This window comes from Zea mays, chromosome 10, assembly GCF_902167145.1.
Source record: "Zea mays cultivar B73 chromosome 10, Zm-B73-REFERENCE-NAM-5.0, whole genome shotgun sequence".
Classification (NCBI taxonomy): Eukaryota; Viridiplantae; Streptophyta; class Magnoliopsida; order Poales; family Poaceae; genus Zea; species Zea mays.
Genome location: NC_050105.1, coordinates 129865251 through 129887538, shown reverse-complemented (window position 1 = coordinate 129887538; position 22288 = coordinate 129865251). Strand labels below are relative to the sequence as shown.

The 22288-nt window shown below is 49.3% G+C and overlaps 3 protein-coding genes across 9 annotated transcripts; 2 read left to right on the top strand and 1 right to left on the bottom strand.

Moving 5' to 3' along the window:
* The first annotated feature begins 1675 nt into the window (after positions 1–1675).
* LOC100216890 (Endochitinase B) lies at positions 1676–2956 on the top strand. Its single transcript, NM_001353437.1, has 2 exons — positions 1676–2144; positions 2271–2956. Exons 1-2 carry the CDS (start codon positions 1703–1705, stop codon positions 2672–2674), a joined length of 846 nt encoding a protein of 281 aa, NP_001340366.1. The 5' UTR covers positions 1676–1702; the 3' UTR covers positions 2675–2956.
* Positions 2957–7254: 4298 nt separating this feature from the next.
* Positions 7255–12007, top strand: LOC100193902 (uncharacterized). Of its 6 annotated transcripts, none has more exons than XM_008663218.4 (6): positions 7255–8211; positions 10544–10766; positions 10914–10979; positions 11100–11165; positions 11264–11317; positions 11494–11988. In XM_008663218.4, the coding sequence occupies exons 2-6, from the start codon at positions 10593–10595 to the stop codon at positions 11617–11619; spliced, it is 486 nt and encodes a 161-aa protein (XP_008661440.1). In that variant the 5' UTR covers positions 7255–8211; positions 10544–10592; the 3' UTR covers positions 11620–11988. The 6 variants fall into 6 exon arrangements, with proteins under 6 accessions (XP_008661440.1, XP_035818807.1, XP_035818805.1 ...); XM_035962914.1 differs by having other exon boundaries at positions 11444–11988; XM_035962912.1 differs by having other exon boundaries at positions 11264–11374.
* A 654-nt stretch (positions 12008–12661) lies between these two features.
* Positions 12662–16676, bottom strand: LOC100304233 (S-adenosyl-L-methionine-dependent methyltransferase superfamily protein). Of its 2 annotated transcripts, XM_008663858.4 has the most exons (9): positions 16225–16676; positions 16108–16161; positions 15553–15725; positions 15218–15280; positions 15019–15085; positions 14802–14902; positions 14143–14187; positions 13492–13968; positions 12662–13226 (listed from the first exon to the last, which is right to left on the bottom strand). In XM_008663858.4, the coding sequence occupies exons 3-9, from the start codon at positions 15682–15684 to the stop codon at positions 13053–13055; spliced, it is 1059 nt and encodes a 352-aa protein (XP_008662080.1). In that variant the 5' UTR covers positions 15685–15725; positions 16108–16161; positions 16225–16676; the 3' UTR covers positions 12662–13052. The 2 variants fall into 2 exon arrangements, with proteins under 2 accessions (XP_008662080.1, NP_001159150.1); NM_001165678.1 differs by lacking the exon at positions 16108–16161 and having other exon boundaries at positions 12845–13226; positions 16225–16594.
* Positions 16677–22288: the final 5612 nt, after the last annotated feature.

The following is a 22288-nucleotide window of genomic DNA, read 5'->3' as shown; positions in this document are numbered from 1 at the left end:
GGAGGTTCTCGGGTTGATTTTGCTGCGATGGCGGTCCGACGAGGGATTCTTGCAAGTGCTCTTTCTATAAATTGTAGCGGGTTTTCGGAAGCTAGTGGAACTTTGTAAAGGCCTCATAGTGGATCCCTAGTCATTCACCTCGGTAGTGTCTGAGGGTCTAGCTAACCCTGGCGACATGGGATACACAACTTGTGGGTACAGGGTACAACCTCTGCAGAGTGTAAAACTGGTATACTAGCCGAGCTCACGGTCATGAGCAGCTCAGGACTCTCGCATGATTAATTTATGGAACTTAAATTCAATTTGTCATTTGCATTGCATAGGATTATTTATTAAATTTGTTATATTATTATTTATTATGGTTTGGTATTCACTTACATTTATTAATTGCTAATAAAATTTGACCAACTTATTAAAAGCAATGCTCAGCTTTAACCCCTATTGTTGATCAGCCTCTTACACTTCACATTAACTCCCACCTTTGGTGAGTTCATGCCCACTGGTTTCCCCACAACTTGTTGAGTTATGATCATGTGTGAGCTCACCATTGTTGTCTCACACCCCCTAGGAGAAGAACAGGTGGTTTAGGAGGAGCCATATAATGAGGAGTTCGATCTGATCTAGGTGACGTCTCCCAGTTAGCTTATTGGCGCCAAGGTTGATCCTTAGTTCGTTTTATATTTATCTTTTATTTTGTAAGACTTCCGCTATGTAATAAGTACTCTGATTATATTGTGACATTTATCTATATACACTCTGTTATTATATACACTCTGTTATTATCTATATACACTCTGATTTATCTATATACACTCTTTGACGCATGTATGAGATGCACCCGGCTTTGTCCCTTAAATCCGGGTGTGACACGTCCTATAAATTGAGATAGTATATATTGAATATTATAATTTATAAAGTTGTAAAATATCGAATTCAAAGTCAAATAGTTTACTTCACTACACTAATTCTAATTCCTCAAAAAAAGAGGATCTAAATGCCTCTAAAGAAGTTTTTAGTTCTAAATCCACGCATAAATGAAAACAAGGTAGAAAAAGTCCAAAGTGCCTTTTAGAGAAATGACAAAGCAGATTTGTAGACTTCGTCTGAACATGCATATGGCCGAATGCAATCCATCACCGGTAGCTAGCTTGGAATTCTTCCGCTCTTGCTTGACCATTTTCTGCTAGCCTTTGGACACGCAGGCCAAGGCCACCAACAAATCCTCACATGCGAGGTACGTGGAATTGAAGCAACAATGCGAGGCTGCCCGCGGCGGCCGGGTAAACAAGATGACGGCAACTGTCGTCTTCGCAGACGACGAGAAAAATCACAGGAAAGCAGCAATGACTTGTAGACTTGTAGCACAGGTAGCATGTGCGGGGTTTCCACCGAGCATTCGAGCGACGGTCGGCGGCAGTCCAAATCTGATGATCTGAACCTACGCTAGAGTGAGATTGCTTGTCGATACGATACATGCTAACCCATGTGTCAAAAGGTCGTCATAAAATGTGGAAAGAGTCATGCCACCGGTGCAACGGTGGACTGGACCGGAACAGCCACTCCACCAATGTCTTCCACGTCGCATGCCATGCATCGACAGGATGCACGCTCTGATCTCTATATAAGGGGCGGCAACCCTTGTGACACCTGACATCACCTCAGTATTTGTCAGAAGCTCAAATACTGATCTCACTGATCCAGTATGGCTATGGCAAAGGCAGGCGCGCCGAGGGTCTCGGCGGCCCAGCTGGTGACTCTCGGGCTATCACTCCTCTGCGCTGTCGCCGGCCCGGCCGCCGCGCAGAACTGCGGCTGCCAGCCAAACGTATGCTGCAGCAAGTTTGGCTACTGCGGCACGACCGACGAGTACTGCGGCGACGGGTGCCAGTCGGGCCCGTGCCGCTCGGGCGGCGGCGGCAGCAGTGGCGGCGGTGGTGCGAACGTGGCTAGCGTCGTCACCGGCTCCTTCTTCAACGGCATCAAGAGCCAGGCCGGGAGCGGGTGCGAGGGCAAGAACTTCTACACCCGGAGCGCGTTCCTGAGCGCCGTCAAGGCGTACCCAGGCTTCGCCCATGGCGGGTCGCAGGTGCAGGGCAAGCGCGAGATCGCCGCCTTCTTCGCGCACGCCACGCACGAGACCGGGCGTAAGCTGGCTCTATCTATTAACCTCGCTCTTCAGCGCGGCGCAGGTTCTTTGATTTTTGACCCATCATGCTGATCAATTTTTTTTTTGGAAAATTTTCCGCTGCTGTGTCTGTGTCCACGGGCAGATTTCTGCTACATCAGCGAGATCAACAAGAGCAACGCCTACTGCGACCCGACCAAGAGGCAGTGGCCGTGCGCCGCGGGGCAGAAGTACTACGGGCGCGGCCCGCTGCAGATCTCGTGGAACTACAACTACGGGCCCGCGGGGAGGGCCATCGGCTTCGACGGGCTCGGGGACCCCGGCAGGGTGGCGCGGGACGCCGTGGTGGCGTTCAAGGCGGCGCTCTGGTTCTGGATGAACAGCGTGCACGGGGTGGTGCCGCAGGGGTTCGGCGCCACCACCAGGGCCATCAACGGCGCCCTCGAGTGCGGCGGGAACAACCCCGCCCAGATGAACGCGCGCGTCGGCTACTACAGGCAGTACTGCCGCCAGCTCGGCGTCGACCCCGGGCCCAACCTCACCTGCTAGGCTAGGCGGCATCGGCGGACGGCGGGGGCCTTCAGGCCTTGTGCTCGGCGTCGCATCGCACCCTCGCGCGCGAAACCGAGCAATAGTGACAATAAAACGCCGGGGCTAGCTGAGCCTGTTTGTTCGACTTCGACCTGAATAATGAAGCAGCTGTGATATGCATGTTGTTTCGACACAACGTGTACGCTTGCAGAGCGCTTGTACTTTACGATTGCATTGTATGCAGCAAGGGTTTAAAGGCTGAATCAATAAACGGTGTGTAGGCGATCACTGTTTCACCGCACACGTATTCGGAGCAAGTCCACGTTGAATTCACCGCTTTTGTCGCCGTCTTGTACCTTCTGCTCGTGGTCTTCTACCCATTCTGTGGGTGTGACTGTGAGCAGATGACGGTAGGGCCGGAAAAAAAAAACTTAGGCTCGCAGTTCGAGCTTTAAGTGGTTTAGAGCGGAGTGGAGCCTATTTTTTAAGCTCGTCGAAAAAGTGAAAAAAGTGAGCCGAGCCATTCAGGCTCGAGCCGTGCCAAATTAATTTTTTTAATAAAAAAAACATGTATTTTATATGTATCAATGCTTTTTATAACCAAATGACACACCACATCAACTATCAATTATATTATCTGACACTGCTATTAATTAGTCTTTATCTATCGCAACACTTGCACGTCTTTTACTGTCGGGCTACAACATCGCATCAGTTTTACTTTTACTCTAGACGATATGAAACACGCCAGCCACTCTATTAAAATATAGTTGTATCAGATAGCATAATTAAACAAATAATATTTACATGATTTACAAAACAATCTTTTGCCGTCCTGAGTTTTCTGCGTGGGGTGATGTAGTAGATGAATCTGCTGCTTAAAATTGACCTGCTGCCGCTGGCCGCCCTCGCCGGGTGCTGTGGATTGTGGAAAATACTCATATGTGTTTTTTTATTCGCTACAGAACAGAAAAGACGGGAGAGTTTCTGTTGGATCTCTGTCACTTATTAAGACCCGGCTCCCTTGTACAGTACCTGTGATGGTCTGTCGGTCGGTCAATCAGACGCCGGTGGCAACTTCGCATGCTACGTCTGTCGAAGTGACGAACGATCGTAAATCCAAAGGATGTTAAAAAATTTCCTCCAAAAAATATTATTAGGGCAGGTTAAAAAAAATCTAAGGAGTGTTTTAATCGTGGAAACTGGACTAAATTAAAAAGACATCTTCGTCTAGCCATATGTGCCCCTGCGTATGGGCTCTGGCAAATGGGCCTTTCTATTATACTTGCACGTGTCGTGCTCTAGGGACTGCATGTGCCGCACGCCGCCATGTTCTTTCACCGTGTAGTTCACGCGCGCGGCCAAAACAAAAAGCGAGAGACAAGCGCGGTATTACATATCTCATACGTAGATTCAAACTTCACTGTATCTATATAAATAGTACAGTCTAGTGTAGAATAGTACAAAATAGTATTTTGGATAAACTATGTATACTACTGCAGACGGTCTTAGAGAGTAGGAAATCCTGACACGTAAATATGAAATATGAGGGAGGAAGGACCTAGATGCGGGACGCGAAAATTTTGGAAGAAGTGAGCACCCTAGGTGATCTTGGCGTTTTCTGGTGTCTTGGTTAGGAAGGAACGCATGATGAACCCAGCGGCATGCACGTCGTTCCATAACAAATTCGAATTGGGATTACGAAGCTATAAGCACATGCGATCACCGAAAATGAGTTAAACAAACCAAACCCCCGTCTGGGTAGGGTAGGTAGACACGTAGCCTGGGTTTGCGACTTGCATTGAGCACCCCCGGCCCGCCCGGCCACTTGCACGAGCGGCGCGCCCTCAAGTTCCGGACGGGATTGCTTCCCCGCGCGCGGACCGCGACACGATTCGCGGCGCAGCAGACGCAGGAAGAAGAATCAGCCGGTGCAGATATGTAATATTCCATAATCTTTTCGAGAGAGAGAGAGAGAAGGTATACAGTATTCATGTGATTGGATGTTTTGACGTGTGTAGCCAAGTTCCCATGAGATTGTTTTACTAGGTAATATCAATTTCTACGTATAAATGGATGCTGGCAAATAAGTTTAGATTATGTCGGTGTGTGCGTGCAAATATGACTAGATGCAGCGAATCAAACATAGGTCCAGCCATAGTAAATATATATGGAGAGCCATAATCAAACATATGATTATATCAGTATTCATATGCGGGAAACCAAACACAAACACATGGTATATACATAAGAAACGAGAGCAACCAAACATATGGCCGTTGGTCTTTGAACAACGTTAGCTGCTCAGCTGGTTCCGCGACCTGTTTATGCCGGTGCCGTGGCGGAAATCGTTTCTAATCAACACATGTTTCAGCTTGTGACGAGGCATGTTCTGTTCATCTACGTTTCTCGAGAAGCAACCCTGACCGCCGCCGCCGCCGCCGGATACCCGGCCCGGGCGCCGGGCGGTCGTGTCGATTTCGTTTCTCTCCCACACGCATACTAATTACACGAGACCAACGCAAGTAGCGTACGTAGGCGAGTTCACTGGTCTAGCAGAGCGCAAAACAACTGCGTAGGCAGGCAGCGGCGCGGCACATAAGGGCATGTACAGTGGAGAGACACCAAAACGGTTCTCTAAGCACAAGAGACAACTAAGAGACTCTATTATACAATGGAGTGTCTATAAATGTAGTCTACTAATAAATACATAATTAAATGCATTTGTACAGCAGCAGATCGATAGAACAGACGATAAATTCGTACAGTAGGAAGTGAGGCGTCTGTTACTACTTGGTTTACGAGCCAGAGGCGTCTCTTCACGGAGAGACGACTCTAAGATTTTTTTGCAAATACACCCCTTAAACACCTTAAGAGCCTCCATATTAAACGCCACTGTACATGCCCTAAAAAGATCTCTTTCAGACAGCGACTCGCCAGGACAGGAGGCGGTGGAAGCGCGTGGACCCCGCCCACCAGTCCAGTCCAGTCCTTGGCGTTCGCCCGCGCGCGAAAGCCGTCGTGTGGACTCGTGCATGGCGCGCGCTCGGATGAGCTGGAGGCAGAGGAAAGGGAAAACGATTCGCGACGCGGTCGCCGTCGCCGTGGAGGCGCGCCAGCCGTGGCGCGGATCGGGACAGGCGGGGCCGCACGCAGACGCAGCCGGCAGCCCCCGTTCGGTGCTTGAAATCCCTGCAGCAGCAAGTGAGCCGAGAGGCGAGAGCGCGCGCGCTGTTGGCTGGCTGTCAAGTGTCAGCTAGCTAGTGCAGTAGTCGTCTCGTGCCATGAACGGCGACGCAGGGGACGGCCGGACGTCGCCGTTGGGGTCACTGTTGGATCATGTGAGGTGAACCGGGAGGCGCCGAAAGAGATTGAGATGGGGTGGAATGGAATCTGCGGTGCTCAAACAGGCAATTCACTCAAATTAAAGACATGGAGGTCCTGAGTGGGTTAAACTGTCGGCCACAGCAACTACTGATCCGGAAAAAGCGAAAAGGTCGATACATACTTGTACTAGCACGCACGCACGCATGCGTGCAACTAGCCAACTACTGATCCAGGCCGTCAAGACAAGCGCGGCTCGTACTCGTACGTAACGTAAACCAGTTATTAACTGATCATCGTCGACAAGTTTGTTTGTACAAATAAAACTGCCCAGTCTAGAAGTTCGTACTCAGATGGGAAGAAAAAAAGGGCTGACCCATTCGACCGTAGACTCACGTGCATGGGCACAGCCGCAGAGCAGAACATCACTAGGTTATTAGGTATATAATACTAACTCGGTTTGTCCTTGTTCAAGATTCTTGGCGTATTTCTGCAGTGGTTTTCTTTATCAAAGTTGAGTTGTGCACGTAGGTAGTAGAGACATGCGGCCGGGCGATCCTTCCCAGAGGCAGCTAGAGCCCAGGCGATGTCCTACGCGCGCGCGGCGCATACGTGCCGCAGCTGTGGCACAAGCGACACGCGACCACCTACCCGCGCAGCCCAGGCCCCGCCCCACGTATCATTCCGAATCCTCCTTTGTCCACGCCCGGGCGCGCGCCCCGCTGCACGGTAGTAGTAGGCCGCAGCCGCAGCCGCACGCACCGACGCACGGGCACGGCCCGTGTTCCCGCCCGCCCGCCGCGGAAAAGTCGCCTTCTTCCCGTGCCAGAGCATGAACGCACAAGGCACCAGGGCAGGCAGGCAGGCAGCAGCCTTTTCACGCGGCACGGCACGGCACGCCACGCCACCATGCATTGCGTGCGCAGACGGAACGGAGCCGAGGCCGGCCCCGCCCCGCCCCGCCCGCCAGCCCGACGACATCGATCGGCCGAAACGCAAGTACTCCTAGTCTACAAGAGATGAAGAGAGTAGTAAAACCCTCGGGTTGTCGCCGTCCGGTCCGGTCCCGCCTCGTCGCACGCCCTGCCGCTGTGCTGCTGTGGCCTGTGGGCAGCGCATCTGGCGTCACCTCCTGTCCTCGTCTCGCCGATCCCTCTGTCGCTCTCGCCGCCCCCTCCCTCCCACTCTCTGTCTCCACCCTCTGGATATTAGCTGTCACCGAGGCCGATGCGGCCGGGAAAAAAAAAAACAAAAGGGAACGGAAAAGGAGCCACGCAAGGAAAAAGAAAAAGGCAATTCCTAGCCACGGATGGAATGGAAGCGCTAGGCGCACTGACGTCGGGACACACCATACAGCATACAGGGAGGGAGAAGAGATCGGCATGGCATGCCATGCCATGCACGCCACGCTCGTCTCGTCTCGTCTCGTCCCGTCCTCGCCAGAGTTGCTGTCACGCCGGAACCGGTAGCAGTTGGTGTGCACAGCATCTCCTTTCCCCCTTGCTTGTCCCTACGCACCCCAGTAGCTAGCTAGCTAGCCCGTCCGGGAGGTGCACCTAACGATTTCGTGATGAGGAACGGGAACCCCATCGGTCTGCTTTGCGTCGTTTAAGCGCATATAGAGATAGAGTGCAGATAGTTTACTTGCCTTTGAAAAACTCGAGTAAATCTATCCATCCATCCATCTATCTATCTATCTGCGGGTTGCAGCACACACACACCCAGACCCAGGTTGGGAACGCAGACTCGCAATAGCTAGCAACTATTCTCCTCTTCTTCTGTATATAAACGGCGAGCGAGGGCCCTCCGTCTTCCCTGATCCCAAATGTGCCCGGCCCGGTCCCTCTCCACTGCACTGCGCTGCGCCCATCCATCCTTAAACCCTCCTGCGCGCGTAGGCCTCGTCTTGTCCTTCCCCAGCACAACCTCTCCTCCTCCTTCGCCAGGTGCCTCTTCGTTCTCCTCTCCGGGCTATCAGGACGAAATAACTGGCCGCGCTGCACGCCGGCCGCCTCGAGAAGAAGCGCTCGCCCCGCGCGCGCGGCTCCGGGCTACCAGGACGAAATAACTGGCCGCGCTGCACGCCGGCCGCCGCGAGAAGAAGCGCTCGCCCCGCGCGCTCTGCCGCTGGTTCGGCCGTGCCATCCCGACGAGGTTCCCCCAGCTGTGCCCGCTCGATCTCCTTCCGCGCGCACGCGCACGCAGTGGTCCGTCGCCGCTGATTGATCCTGGTAAGAGCCTCTCCCTTTCAGCTTTAATTAACCCTTATCTCTCCACACACATATATAGCTGTGTTCTTATACATGCTCGTAGCTAGATACTCCTCGACGACCAGCTTGTACGTGCTGCTGCGGTGCGGTATCATCGATCGGGTAGGTTAGTTAGCCATGGCGACGGCCTTTAATTAATTGATTTCTTTGCCCGGCCGGTCTTTCAGACAAACAGGGGCTTCTTTCTTCGCTCAACCGCAAGTGATCTATCTATGCGTCAACCTCTCTGCCTTCCTGCCATGTTCATGATCCTTTGTTTCTTCTCTTCTATCTTCCATCGACAAACAAGCACACACCGACACACGCTGACACGCATAAAGAAAGAGAGAGATAGTCCAGAGAGTAGGCAGCATCCAGCCCAGCCATGGCGTGTGCATGTAAGAGATGACGCGGCGCAGCGCGCGTACGTGTCCGGACGCGCGGGCGGGCGGGCAGGCAGGCAGGCGGCGAGCGGGTCTCTCTCGGCTGGCTCCCGTGTCCTTTCCGCACACAGCTGGCTCCCGGGTGGCTACGGCGGATATCGGCCTACGTCGGCGACCGGATTTAATTAGACGCGCGATTAGTCTCTCTCTCACTCTCTATCTCTCTGGTAGGACGACGAGCGCACTGAATGCCTCCCACTCTTGGTTTAAAGGCTGCCGGTACTCGTGATCTCGCGTCCATTTATTTCTCTTTTTCTCTTGTTGTACTCGCTTCATTGAAGCAAGCAGATGCTTGCAGAGGACTAGTAAAGGAGGCGTCTCTGTAGTAAAGGAGGAATTAGGCGATGGCAAAATACCGCCGGGGGGGGAAGGGGGGGTAGCTTAGATTTGATGCTCGGAACTGCAAACAACCCGGTGCTACTTGACAAATTCGTCAGTCAGTATGATCACGAATGGTTCTCTGCTGCCAGCGTGCGTCGTCCAAAGGGGACAAAGCTATCCCTTTTGTCCGCTTTTACTTCCCAGAGCTTGTCTGTCTGTTGGTTCCACAACCATATTTGTTCTCTCCAATAAAGAGCACCAAGTTTGTTAGAAATATATACTACAACGTGAACTGTACACTCGGTAGTATGGATGGACGATCCGTGAACGAACGAACCCACCCATAAGGGTTCAGAACCTTCTTCAAGGAAGAAAAAAAGAAGAAGAAGATAGAAGGGAAATGATGCCAGTTGCCAGGGGCGTTCATCTATGTAAACGTCCGTTCCAGTAGCTCAGGCCCAGCCCTAATGATCCTGTCTGCCTACTAGCCTAGCTGCTTCCAACTTTCAAATGTCTGTAGTACATATACGTACAGTCCAAACCTGTAGTAGCACCACAGTAGTAGTAGTACGCAGTCAGTGGGGCGCGCCGCCTGCTTTGTCTGAAGCTCTCAATCAAAGCCCCCCCCTGGAATGACGCCCAAATGGAAGAACGCTAGCTAGCTAGCTAGGCTAGGGCAGTTGCACCAGCAGCGTCGCTAGCCGCTAGCCTAGCCTGACCGACAGCTGGCGCCTGCCTGTTGTCTTCCGCATGCGCCAGAGGCCAGAGGATAGATGCATGGGGCCCCGCCGCCTCCTAACTGGACTCTGCTGTGTGATGACGAGAATAAATACGCGTTTGTTAATTAGTCACTGATCATAATAATAATAAAGCTCCTATAATGTGTCCTTACATGCATCTGTTTTCTAATGCCGACGGATAAGGATCACCTTAGTTTTTTTTTTTGCTCTGACCAATCATTCAATCCTGCAATTGTTTTAAAAGCCTGACTGGGAACGAAGATAAGGTCCTCGAGCTCTCGCTAAAGCTGTAGCTTAAAACTCCGCGGTGCCTCGCAGTGCCTGCATATGAGATGATGAGACCTCTTGTCTTCTCCAGTCTGATCACTCCCAACCAATTTGTTTTGTGCTGGCAAAGGGAACCTTCGGGGTAATTACGGTCCAAATGGCAGCGCCCAGTGCATTTGGATTTTTGGTAGCAAAACAAAGTCTCCAATTAAACAAAATCGTCGGTTTCGGATGTGAAAGACCCGGGGGGGGGGGGGGGGGGGGGGCAACGGTACGACAGTTCTGCCACCCTGCACTCGCGTCCGAAGGTGAAGACAGAACATTAACAAGCTTCCCAGTGAACTGAAAAAAAAGAAGACCAAATCCTTTTTCATTTCGACTGGTTTTGCAGAAGGGATGTTCCTGTACAGAAAAAAATGGTTCTGAAATCGTCTGAACCAACGGCTACGGCTACAGCTGTAAAAAGTCATCTTTCACCCTAGCAGGAGCAAGGAGGCTCGTCTACTCTGTCTGACCTACGCCTTTCCTCCCGAATTTCAGCAGGAAAAACAGGGCAAGGAGCTACTTTGAGCCCGAGACTGAACTGAAGAAGATGATGATGGCCGAGGTGGCCAACCACAGCAAGAGGAACCACACGGACAGCTACTTCAGTGGCAAGGCCGTCGCCGTCCCCGCCGCCGCGGCCACCAGCTCGGAGGAGTTCGGCAGCATGTCGTCGAAGAAGCCGAGGAATGCCAGCCCCAGACTCGCGCCCGTATCACCAAAGGTACGTACGCACGCACGCACCGTACGATGCCAGTGTCCACTGTCCCCCGTACGTACGTACGTACGTCTCCGGTCTCCCATGGCTATCTGTTTGGCTCAAGTTTTTTTTCTTGTTGGTGCTGCTGCTGCTGCTGCGACGACTGTGCAGGAGAAGAAGGACAAGATCGGCGAGAGGGTCGCAGCGCTCCAGCAGCTCGTGTCACCGTTCGGAAAGGTGCTAGTGTTTTGCAAGTTTTTTTTTTTTTTTGCTGCATTATTCCTGCGGTGTTTTCTCACCCGCGCCGCGCAAGTGGATTGATTATATTCATCGCCTTTGCTCTCCTCGTTGCTGCAGACCGACACGGCTTCTGTCCTGCAGGAGGCGTCGGGGTACATCAAGTTCCTGCACCAGCAGCTGGAGGTCTCTACTATTTTCGGCGACCACCGCACCTTCCGTTCGCTTATCCTTCGTTTTTTTCCCGCTAGCTGATGATGTCCATGGGAATCCTTTTGCTGCAGGTCCTGAGCTCCCCTTACATGCGCGCTCCTCCGGCCGCTGGCGCTGCGCCTGAGGTGAGCTTCCGCCGTCCCTCGTCTTCGTCTCCACTGATGAGTTCTTGACGCAAGCCTGTAGAACCCTAAACCTCGTCTCCATACATACATACTAACATACACCATCTGCTATTTGGTGCAAGAAAGAAACCTAGTAGCAGCACGAGATCGTTGTGTAACACATGCATGTGATCCAGGACCCCCAGCGCTACAGCCTCCGGAGCCGCGGGCTGTGCCTGGTGCCGGTGGACCTGACGCTGCAGCTGACCCAGAGCAACGGGGCCGACCTGTGGGCGCCGGCGCACACGGCCAGGCGAAGGTGAGGACTGAGGAGGAGCCGGTCTGTCTGTCCGGAGGGAACCGCGCAAGTGCTGCCGCGTCTGCGTGCGCGCCGTGGAGTTGAGTTTCCAGGCGCCTGACTGACCCGATTCGACCTCCTAGCAAGAAACTAAAGCAAGCGTGCGTGTCCGTATCAGCCGCCTTGTATTATACTCCTAGTAGTACTCTCGTGACCTGCCTGGTCAGGTCTCTCTCTCCTAGCTTGTTGTCCGCCGTTTATGTGTTGAGCGGCATGTGGATTAGAAGCCTGTGTGGCTGGCTGTCAGCAAGCAGAGCGGCAGTTTGATGCCTGTTCCTTGAGATGGATAGTGTTATCGAGTTCAGAAGAATACCATGCGCGTGTGCCTGATGTATGCTCTCTCTCTCTCGCTCACTGTCTCTCTCAGCTGTGATGGAACTGAAACCGCACGTTCAGGCAAGGCAAAACCTAAGTGTTACAGGCTCGTTCGCCCTCACATCCGCAGGACGAAGCAACGCAGGCCCACACTTTTTGACCGGCAGCGGCAGGCCCCTCGGGCCAACAGAGACTGTTCCGGGGTCCAAAGAATCTAACTCATCATGATTCATGAACCAAAATGAACAGGTACACCGGACGAACCTTGCGGATGGAAAAAAACAACTCCCACGCGTCTCTCTCTCTCTCTAGTACAGTAGTACCTTCTTCTCTTCTGTTTCTTCGATGAACTTCGCACGTTCTCGAATGAATAATAGAGGAGCAGGGTGAAGCAAAACCCAAATCCTCATTCAACTAGGTCTGCAGAACCGGACGGCCGCTTTGCTCGGTGTTTGTGGCCGTAGCCTGTTTTTGTCTACAGCACCACGGTAGCAGGCCAAATCTACAGCACCACAGTTTTCTTGGGACTTGGATCGGAGCTTGTTTGGAATATTGTTCCACGATAGTAAAACAGTGTCCAATTCTTTCTCCAGAAATCCCTTGCCATGCTACCGACATAGTTGAATCTGCAATTTTTAACAGAGCCACACAAGCCCACAGATAGCCAATCCAACAACACACATGGTACGACGTGTAGAAAGATGCATGTAGAAATTGTGCGCGAGTTTCTCACACATACCATGCACCGGCCGAATTGCCATCACCGTGTATTCGATATACACAAAAAGGTCACTACAATTTGCTCTCTGTACTTTAACAGAACGACACTAGCACAGCACATAGCAGACAGATCTCTACAAAGGCGGCGAAGGATTCGTGCAAGCTCAGCTACAGGTATTTGATTCTTGAAGCTTCAACGTTGCTGCTGCTGCTGCCAAAGAATTAATGGAACTACGTACTATACGCCTCGCGGTATGTATGTACATCGCTGCAGATAGAAACCAAAAAAAAAACTGGGTTTCATTTCAACGTCAGGAAGGATCCATTTCCCCTGCCGTTCCCACTCCCAGTCCCTGGATCTGCTCACTTGAAGAAGAACTTCCATATCTCCCTGTCACACACCTCGGTCAACAAGTGGCCGCCAAGGACGCCTCCCTCTTCCATCAGAGCTCGGAGCTGCCTGGCGCCACCGTTGGACCCAACCGAGCTCTTCTTCGATGCCACGTAGTACATGACTCCGTACGGAGGGCGTAGGCACTGCAGGCAGGAGAGACGCTGTTGCCGTTAAAACAACGCTGCTTCGTATCAGCGCGTCGCCGGTCGAAAGGACGAGGAAGCACGCACTCTTAGCTATGCCCGGTTCTGATCAATGGAAGAACCTAACCTAATCGACTTTTTTTAAGTGTCGTGCGTGCTGCCTCCACTGCTATTTCAGCTTAGTACACCACGCGTAGAGAAACGTGTAAAAAAAAAGAAGATGCGGCAAAAAAAGAAAAGAAAAAAGAGGGATCTTGGAGCTGACCTTTGAAATAAGCGCATGGAGCTTCTTCAGAGAGTTAGCTGCGTAGGGGACATCGGAGACCAAAATCACATCGTAGCCGCCATCTGCCTGGTCGGTCTCGTTATTAGCCCTCTCCCACGCGCGGCGGCTACCGGAGAGCTTCCTAGATCTTCTGGGGCAGTAGTCCTGGCCGACGACTACACTGCTTCCATCATGACTACTGCTGCCGCCATCCATGAAATCGTCTTCGGAGAAGCTGAGGTCTGCTGGCGCCGCGGGTGGCGGCACAGCCGAGAGAACTGTCGGGAGTTCATCCCACTCTCCGGCATAGAAATGCACGTTTGGATCCAAGAGCTGCCGGGATGGCGTCACGGGGCTCTCTTCTGATGGTCTGTTCTGCCTGTCCCGAGCCTGCTCGAGGTTTGCAAGAACATTGGGTATTGTTCTGCACCGTATGGTTTCTGCGTTCATGTCCTGAAAGTGAACGGTGGATGCACCCTGCATGCAACATTTAAGCGAAGTCAGATCATTGTTCTCCATGCAAGGTTTCTCTCTCTCTCTCTCTCTCTTTCAGCTCCCACCATGAAGAGAGATGCACAAATCTATTTGGAACAAGAATATCCCCTTTATTAATTCGACATTATCATGATGCACCCTGAAAGATGAACTCACCTTCAAGCATGAAAAAATCCCGGAGACGCCAGATCCACATCCAAGCTGCACCAATACCAACAACAATAACAATAAAAATCATGAAGTGACCATAGAACTTTTAAAAAAATGACCATGCTAAAAGTCCAAGGCTAAGTATTGACAAAGTATAAGCCCCTCCGGTCAAAAATACACTAGTCACATTTGACTTTGCATGGCCTTTGATGCATATATTTGACCACTAACTTCTTTCGAATATGTTCTTAGAATTCCTTCACGTTTATAAGATTTGGCAAGTGTTCTTTCCATACAGTTATACATATATACTTGCATGTTTTCGAACTAAATAACTTAAAAGTGCATATATATATTTGTGTTCTTAAAGTTTGACTAAATCTTGTCTTAAACGACACGTTTTTATGACCATAGGGGGTATATGACTACTGATCAGTTTGTTAGTGCTAACTTAGAAGTTTCATTTAGTAGCTAAATATCAAGCTCAAACTCTCTAATACTAGTAACATCATCATGCAGCATGCATCCATATTGTTCTGCTGGAGCATGCAGAGTGCTCTTATGAAAAATAAAAACAGGAACATACATACATCAAGCAGGTCAGTCGTAAGGACAAATTAGATGAAATAACAAGGTAGATATGTAAGTTTTCTCACAGGAGTTACCTCTAGAACCCGCTTGCCCCTGAAGCTCAACTGGCCATCACGGATCTCATTTCGAATAATGTTGACAAGAGTAATAGAATTCTCCCAGCTTTTCAGAGCTCCTGCGGAAAAAGAGTAGGTTCTCTTGTTAGATTACAATGATAAACCTTTTCTGACACAAAAAAGAATGCATTGACAAGGGACATAAGTGTGGTATGCTTATTTGATAGAAGGTTACCATCATATTTTGATGATGCTACTTCAGAAGGTGAGAAGGATATCATATCTGCTACACTAACTTTACCCTGAAGAACAAAAACATATGTAAGAAAAATTGAGTGTTAGAATTAACAGCATGATGGCTAGCAGAATCAAACAAAAAATGTATTCCCAACCCAAATTCTAAACAAACAGAGCAAGCTGTATTCACTGCTAACCTTGAAAATATCAAAACCTTGCACATCAACCTTCTCTCCAGCATATTTGTACGGGTGAGCACTCTGAAAAAAAATAAGGGAATGATAAGGGGAAATCGTGTTAGTGCTAATTTGGGAACCTCAATTTCCTAAGGAATTTCTATTTTTCCAAGGGAAATTAGTTCATTTTCCCATAGGAAAATAAAAATACCTCGGGAAATTGTGGTTCCTAAACTAGCACTAACACGATTTCTGCAAAAGAAGAAAAAAAAATATATCTCCTTTCAGAGTCCAATATACAAATAATAACCAAAAATTGGGTGTGGGCCTGTGGGGGGAGGGAGGGGGTGTTGTACCTTTGAGGGAATTATTTCAACGGCTAGTGATGGTAGCTGCAGATCCTTCTCGGACACAATTGGCACACAACTAGTGTCCTTGCTGGGAAGCAAGCCAGGGAAACACCGAACCAGTAGCGATGGTGCCTTCATTGCGCTACGGCGCTATCTTTTAATCTCTGGTGTTAACAAAGCTGAAAAAGGGGGAGGGGGGCGACGATATTAAGCTTTGCCTTTTAACCAGACCGGTTCTGACGATAAACCGTGAATGGAAAGAAAAAAGAAAAGAAAAAAAAAACTGGAGCGCTGCAACTCGAACCACTTTCGCTACTTCTGCACGTCAAAGGCGCTTCAATTTTGCAAGCAAATGTCCGAACCGAAGCCACCTTAACAAACTAGGACAGACCAAAAGAGGGGGCCAGAAAAATCCAAATCCACGAGTGGAACCTTATTAAATCCTTGATAAGCCGCTACCTTCTCAGATAAACAGTCAACATCATTCAGATCACTCGGTAAAAGCAAGCGAGCGAGCGAGCGAGCAAAACAAACAAACCACACGAGTACGAATCAACCCACACGGCCGAAGTAGCGCTCGGTAGCCTCCAAGGAAAACCCTTCTTTTTTTTCCCCCTGAAAAACTCCTCGGAAAGTCAGGATCGGATCCTGCGCCGACACGAGAGGCGGAGAGATTACCTCTTGGATCGGAGACCAACGCGCGTCCTCCCTCTTCCCACGCCTTTCCTCCCTTGTCCGGGAACTGCGACGAATCGGGCAACGCTCCGTCGAAGATCCGTCCTGTCCCGTCTCGCGTCCCCTCCAGCCCTCCGCAAATCGAACGCAGCAGCTATGATTCTCCTCTCTCTCTCTCTCTCTCTCTCCCTCCGGTCAGAAGGTCAAACCGCCGTCAGGAATGGAGTGAGGTGGTGGGAGCCAGCCGGGGCGAGTAAATATGTATACACACGCAGCAGGAGGGGAAGGTGGGGGTGGAAGTTTCGCCGCTTCTGCTGGCATGGGCGCCGATTTTACTCCAGCAACTCTCTTTTGATTCGTGCAGCTTCTTGCAATTACAACCGTCTTCTGATATCCTCCTTTCTTCTGCCTTGTTTGTTCGCCGATAGTTATCTGCCGGTGGCTCGGGTCAACTGTTGCTGTTTGGTTCGCTTCGTGGCGTCACAGGACTCGACTCAGGACAGCCAGTGGCACTAGCAGCCTCCCCCACCGTGAGTCCGTGATGGGCACGGTGCGTGCGTCGGTGCCCCTGCAGGTGCGTGACGAGATCAGTCAAATCACTGCACATGAATTTCTGCGCCGTGCTGTCAGTCACTGATGAGTGGGCTGGCTCTGGCCGTGCAAATGATCAGGTGATTTGACAGTCTGAACCCCCAGTGGCCAAAGGAGTCTGAGATACCGGTGCCACCATGTGACGGCTAGGGGCGAACGATAGCCCAAGAGAAGGTCCGCGTGGCACGTAGAAAAAAAGAACACGCTGCTCTGTCCTCCATATTCGCTGGTGTCAGCATCATTACACGGGTGCCAACAATCCTATAAACATTGTTTAAACAGCATTTTACACTAGATTTTTTTTCGAAATTCATCGGTAGCCAGATGCACCCAACGAGTCTGACCTTCACCCGTTTGACGTGAAGCGGATGCGGAGAGAGCTTTCGACAAGCGACGACAGGGCACAGGATGATATGGGAGGAGCGTGTGACCTGAGTGGAGCATCCGCAGCTTCATATCATATGCGTTGCTTTGTTGCTTCCCTCCAGTTTCACGCACGGCCGCGTTCCCTTGTCAAGCAAGCGAGGACCAAGTCGGCGGTCGCGGTCGAGTCCACGAATGGAGGAGAATCTTGACGACGGGGGCAGTAGGTCTAGGTAAGGACGCAGCCTTGACCTTGTCTTTTCTTTTCCCATGACACGGTTGGTGGTGGTTAGTTCTCAGAGTTTGAGCCGAGCAGCCGAGCTAGTTGAGCTAGCACGAGGGCGACAGGAAGAGAATTTTGCAAACATGACACCGCCGTGGGAGGGCTTCAAATATTTGGCACCGCCGTCGTGGCAATTGTAAGCGTGACATCCAAATCTCCCGACTTTTGCAAATTTGGCATTGTGGTCGGTTAATGGTCATTAGGAACTCTCTCGTTCCCGTGCTGCCCTCGCTCCGTTAGGAACTTGCCGGCCTTGGACGTCGTCTTCCTCTGCCGTGAGTCTCCCGTATTCCATTCTTCTCTCCTCTTGCTCGCCCTGGACGTCGTCTTCCTCGAGCTGAGCTCATCTGTTCGTCCCGGCGCGCTCTGGGTGCAGGCCGTCGTCTACCTCGAGCTGGTCCGGTCGTCCCCGCGCGCACTGGGTGCAGGCCGTCGTCTTCCTCGAGCGCATTCTTGGCCGTGGTCCTTTCCCGCGCGTACCGGATCTCGCGCATCCCTGCCTCTGCTGTTCCTGCGCTCGTGGTCCATTGCACGTAGAGCCACTCCATTGCGCGGATCCAGTCCCCCAACGCCGCCGTCTCTGGTAATTATTTCCTTTGCGTCGATCCTTTCCAGTTAGCGTCGGCCGACTAATTAGCGTAGTACATTTTCGATGTAATTTGGAACTGGCACTTCCATTTCGATGTTCCTGTCCCATTGAGCATATATTGTATGTGCATTGTATTAAGTATGAATAATACTTCCAACAATGAGGCAGTACCCCCAATGGACGAAACGATTGCAAGCACTGTCGAAGAACACCAGTGGGCACTGACTTGTATTGACACACAGCCTACATTGGTTAGTAGTTTGAATTTATTTTATGCAATTTAGTTGTTATGTAATGTATTTCAACTGTTATTGGTTAATAGGGGAGTGGGCATGGAATTCATGATATTGATTGGGATTCAATATTGGTGGAAGAAACCAACAACGAAGAAGGAAGAAATCATGTTACTAGTGAAAAAGGTCTATATTATCAGCTTGGATTGGATACTCAAGATGATAGAAGGGAAGAAGATTCAAGTGCTTCCCGTTTTGGAAATAGCAATCCATGTGAAGAAGATATGGGAGCAGGCATTCCGTGTTCTGATGCAGTGCTTGATGAGACGAGGACCATATATGATATGAACAATCCAGTAATGCAGCCTGGCAGCTTGTATGCAACAATGCACCACTTCAGACTGGCAATTAGACAATACGCGATAAATAAAGAATTTGAGCTTGGAATTGAGGCTACCAATAAAACTAGATTTAGAGGGTATTGTAAAGGGCCTGATTGCCCTTGGAGCATTCATGCCAGACCTGAGATAAAAGGGGCTCCAACAATTCAAGTAAGCTGAGAATATAGCTTTTTCACTTAATATGTACCTTTCGTGCTCAAAGAATATAGCTATTGACACTTGAACCAATTTTGCAGGTAATTGTCTTGAATGACAAACATACTTGTACTTCGAGTGGTAGACGTAAGACGACGACACCTACAGGTGCTTGGGTTGCGGCACGTGCCCTTCCTTTGCTAATGAAGAAACCTCATATGGGTGCCAAGGAGCTGCAAACTACATTGCAGGACAGTTTTGGTTGTACTATTGCGTATGACACAGTTTGGCATGGGAAAGAGAAAGCTTTGAAAGAATTATTTGGAAGTTGGGAAGAGAGCTTTCAGCTACTATGGCGTTGGAGAGAAGCAGTTATGCAAAAGTCACCGGACAGTATCATTGAGCTAGATGTCAAAATGGATGAGGGGCGTCCTTTCTTCAGTACATTTTTTTGTGCGCTCGGTCCATGCATTTCTGGTTTCAAGGGTGGGTGCCGACCATACCTTAGTGTTGACTCCACAGCTCTTAATGGAAGGTGGAATGGTCACCTTTGTTGTGCAATAGGTGTTGATGGGCACAATTGGATGTATCCAGTAGCATATGGATTTTTTGAGGCAGAAAATACTGAAAACTGGACATGGTTCTTTCTTCAGTTGCACAAGGTTGAGGGGGATCTGCCTTTGTTAGCATTGTGTTCAGATGCATGCAAGGGTCTGAAAAATGCTATGAACAATGTCTTTCCGCATGCTTAGAAAAGGGAGTGTTTTAGGCATCTCATACAAAACTACATAAAGTTGTTTGGTGGGTCTGAGTACATGTATCCAGCAGCTAGAGCTTATAGGAGAGAAGTCTTCGACCACTATTTTAGTAGCATCCAAGAAATTCCTAGGGTCAGTAGTTGGCTACATGAGCATCATGACTACCTTTGGTACAGAAGTGGTTTCAATACGGACATCAAGTGCGACTACGTGACTAACAACATTGCTGAGGTTTTCAACAATTGGATTAAGGATTGGAAGGATCTGCCTGTATGTGATTTGGCTGAAAGGATTAGGGAGGAAATTATGGTGATGTTTCACAGGCGGAGGAGGATTGCACAAAGGTTGCAAGGGAGGATTTTACCTTCGGTCCTGCATATCCTACACGACAGAACTAGAGGTCTAAGTCATTTATCAGTTCGTAAAGCTGACAACTACATTGCTGAGGTTAGGGATAACAATGATGTGCATTCGAAGCACATTGTCAATGCTCATTTGCGGGAATGCTCTTGCAAAGAGTGGCAGCACACGGGCAAACCATGTAACCATGCTTTGTGCTTGATAACAGCTCAAGAATTTAGGGATGTCAGAATGGAGGATTTTGTCGATGACTACTACTCTGTATCTCATTTCACCACAGCATACTCTAGGGTGGTTCCACCTATCGGTGACAAATCCTTTTGGCCAGAAGTCCCTTTCGCAAAAGAAGTTGGTGCTCCAATTGGAAAACGAGCTGTGGGTCGACAGAGGAAAAATAGGATGAAAGGATGCCTTGAGGGAGGTAGTGGAAAAAAGAAAGTTAACACTGACAATGGTAAGACAAGCATTCGGGGGAAGATCAAGTGTCCAAACTGTGGTGAACTAGGACACAGGAAAGCTAGCTACAAATGTCCATTAAATGGCACAAAGAAAAGGTTACAAAGAAAAGTGTCCAATCTGTTTATTTTCTGATATTACCTAATGTCTGTGACCAAATTGTGTATCTTGAAGTACTAACTACTTTCTGTACAGGAAGCGAAAGCCTAGGAAAAATTCAACAAAAGGCTGGTTTCCCAAAGATGTAGCTGAGTCATCACAGGCAGGTGTCCAAGATACTGAAGCTGTCCTTGCAATTATACCAGCTAATGAAGATCTAGTTGAAATTCCTTCGTCGCCACCAGATACCAGAAATGTCACAGAAAGACCTTCGTCGCCACCAGAAGAACGTGTAGTTCGTGTCTTAGTTAAAAAGATCACACCTAGGAAGAGGAATGTTTGAGTACTATAGTCTGTGTATGAAACTATGCTATTTCTGTGAAATTTGTGTGGTACTTTGTCCTCTGTATGAAACTATGGTATTTCTGGGACATTTTGTATGCCCCTAGAAATCACCATTTCGTCAACCAGACTGTTATTGCTGTGTTATTGCAATGGAGCAGCCAAGCAGACTGTTATTGCTGTGCGCAGACTGTTATTGCTGTGTTACATTTGTATTCTGTGTTATTGCAATTGACCAGCCAAGCAGCAAGAATCAATGGACCATTCTGCGCAGGGGGTAAGCAGATGTTTTCTGCGCAGGGGGCAAGAATCAATGGACTGTTATTGCTTGTTGCTGTTTTCTGGGCATGCAGCTGTTTTCTGGGCAAGAATTGGATCTGTTTTGAGTGACACAATAGAACACAAATACACAAGACAAATAGTTCATGTAGTCATACAGGTACTTCATAGCATTTCATAGAGGATCAGAAGCAACAACTAGTTCATGATGTCTTACAATTTGGAACTCACACATTACAATAACATAGCCATTGTTACACTGATCTAGTTCATCTAACTGAACTCCTTACAAAAGAACTACACAAGCCAAGGTTACACTGATCTATCCCAGATCTCATTATAATTAAGCCCCCACTTAGCACAGTGCTCAGCAAGTGTCTCCGCTTCTACTGGCTGATTCATTATTTCTCGGTCACGGAATACGTCCTCCCACACCGCACTGTCTTCACTAGCATAGCCAGCTTCTAACATAGTTGTTGGATCCATCATGGAGACTTGGCAGTCAATTGCAGTTCCTTCAAGCATTTCAGCTAACTCGTCCATTGAACGAGCTACTTGAGTAAGCTTGAAACCGTCTACAACATCTTCGTCTGTGTAGCACAAAGAGGCAGTATCTTGTAGTTTCTTAGCCGTATCACTCATTTGAGACATGGCATATTTGAGTGCTTGCGCTAGTTTTTGGTTCACCTAAAAAAAGGTTACATCAGAATATGGTAAGCCATATGAGCATATAGTGGAATATGAAGTAAGATCATAATATGCCCTCAGTTTTTTAAAAAATCATCATATGTACTAGGCAGTTCTAAAGATTCAAAAAAACATCATAGGGCATCTGAAAACAGGCCAAAAGATTACCAGCAAACAGGCCAAAAAAAATCCATACCAGTGATACTGCCAAAGTGATCAGAGGGTTCAGGGTCACCAAACCATACCATCAAACAGACTGAAAACAGCCATATGAATAACTGAACTGGAGAATTTTGCAAACATGGCACATCATGAAACAAACTGAAACAGCCAAATCCCTCAGTAATCAATGGTATACAGTTCAAACAGGCTGAAACAGCCAAAGCCCTCATCAATGGAACATCATCAAACAGGCTGAAACAGCCAAAGCCCTCAGTAATTTTTTAGCATAAAAAGAACAAGTGTAGTATACAGTTCACTTTTTTCAAAGA

What these genes read in the sequence shown, in the direction of transcription:
- LOC100216890 (NM_001353437.1), top strand. Translation starts at nt 1,703, where the DNA reads ATGGCTATGGCAAAGGCAGGCGCGCCGAGGGTCTCGGCGGCCCAGCTG. An exon ending in CGCCACGCACGAGACCGGGC is followed by an intron (nt 2,145 to 2,270) that starts GTAAGCTGGCTC and finishes GTCCACGGGCAG; the next exon opens with ATTTCTGCTACATCAGCGAG.
- LOC100193902 (NM_001308371.1), top strand. Translation starts at nt 10,593, where the DNA reads ATGATGATGGCCGAGGTGGCCAACCACAGCAAGAGGAACCACACGGAC. An exon ending in TCGCGCCCGTATCACCAAAG is followed by an intron (nt 10,767 to 10,913) that starts GTACGTACGCAC and finishes ACGACTGTGCAG; the next exon opens with GAGAAGAAGGACAAGATCGG. An exon ending in CCGCTGGCGCTGCGCCTGAG is followed by an intron (nt 11,318 to 11,493) that starts GTGAGCTTCCGC and finishes CATGTGATCCAG; the next exon opens with GACCCCCAGCGCTACAGCCT.
- LOC100304233 (XM_008663858.4), bottom strand. Translation starts at nt 15,684, where the DNA reads ATGAAGGCACCATCGCTACTGGTTCGGTGTTTCCCTGGCTTGCTTCCC. An exon ending in AAGGTTTTGATATTTTCAAG is followed by an intron (nt 15,086 to 15,217) that starts GTTAGCAGTGAA and finishes TTTGTTCTTCAG; the next exon opens with GGTAAAGTTAGTGTAGCAGA. An exon ending in GGGGCAAGCGGGTTCTAGAG is followed by an intron (nt 14,188 to 14,801) that starts GTAACTCCTGTG and finishes GTATTGGTGCAG; the next exon opens with CTTGGATGTGGATCTGGCGT.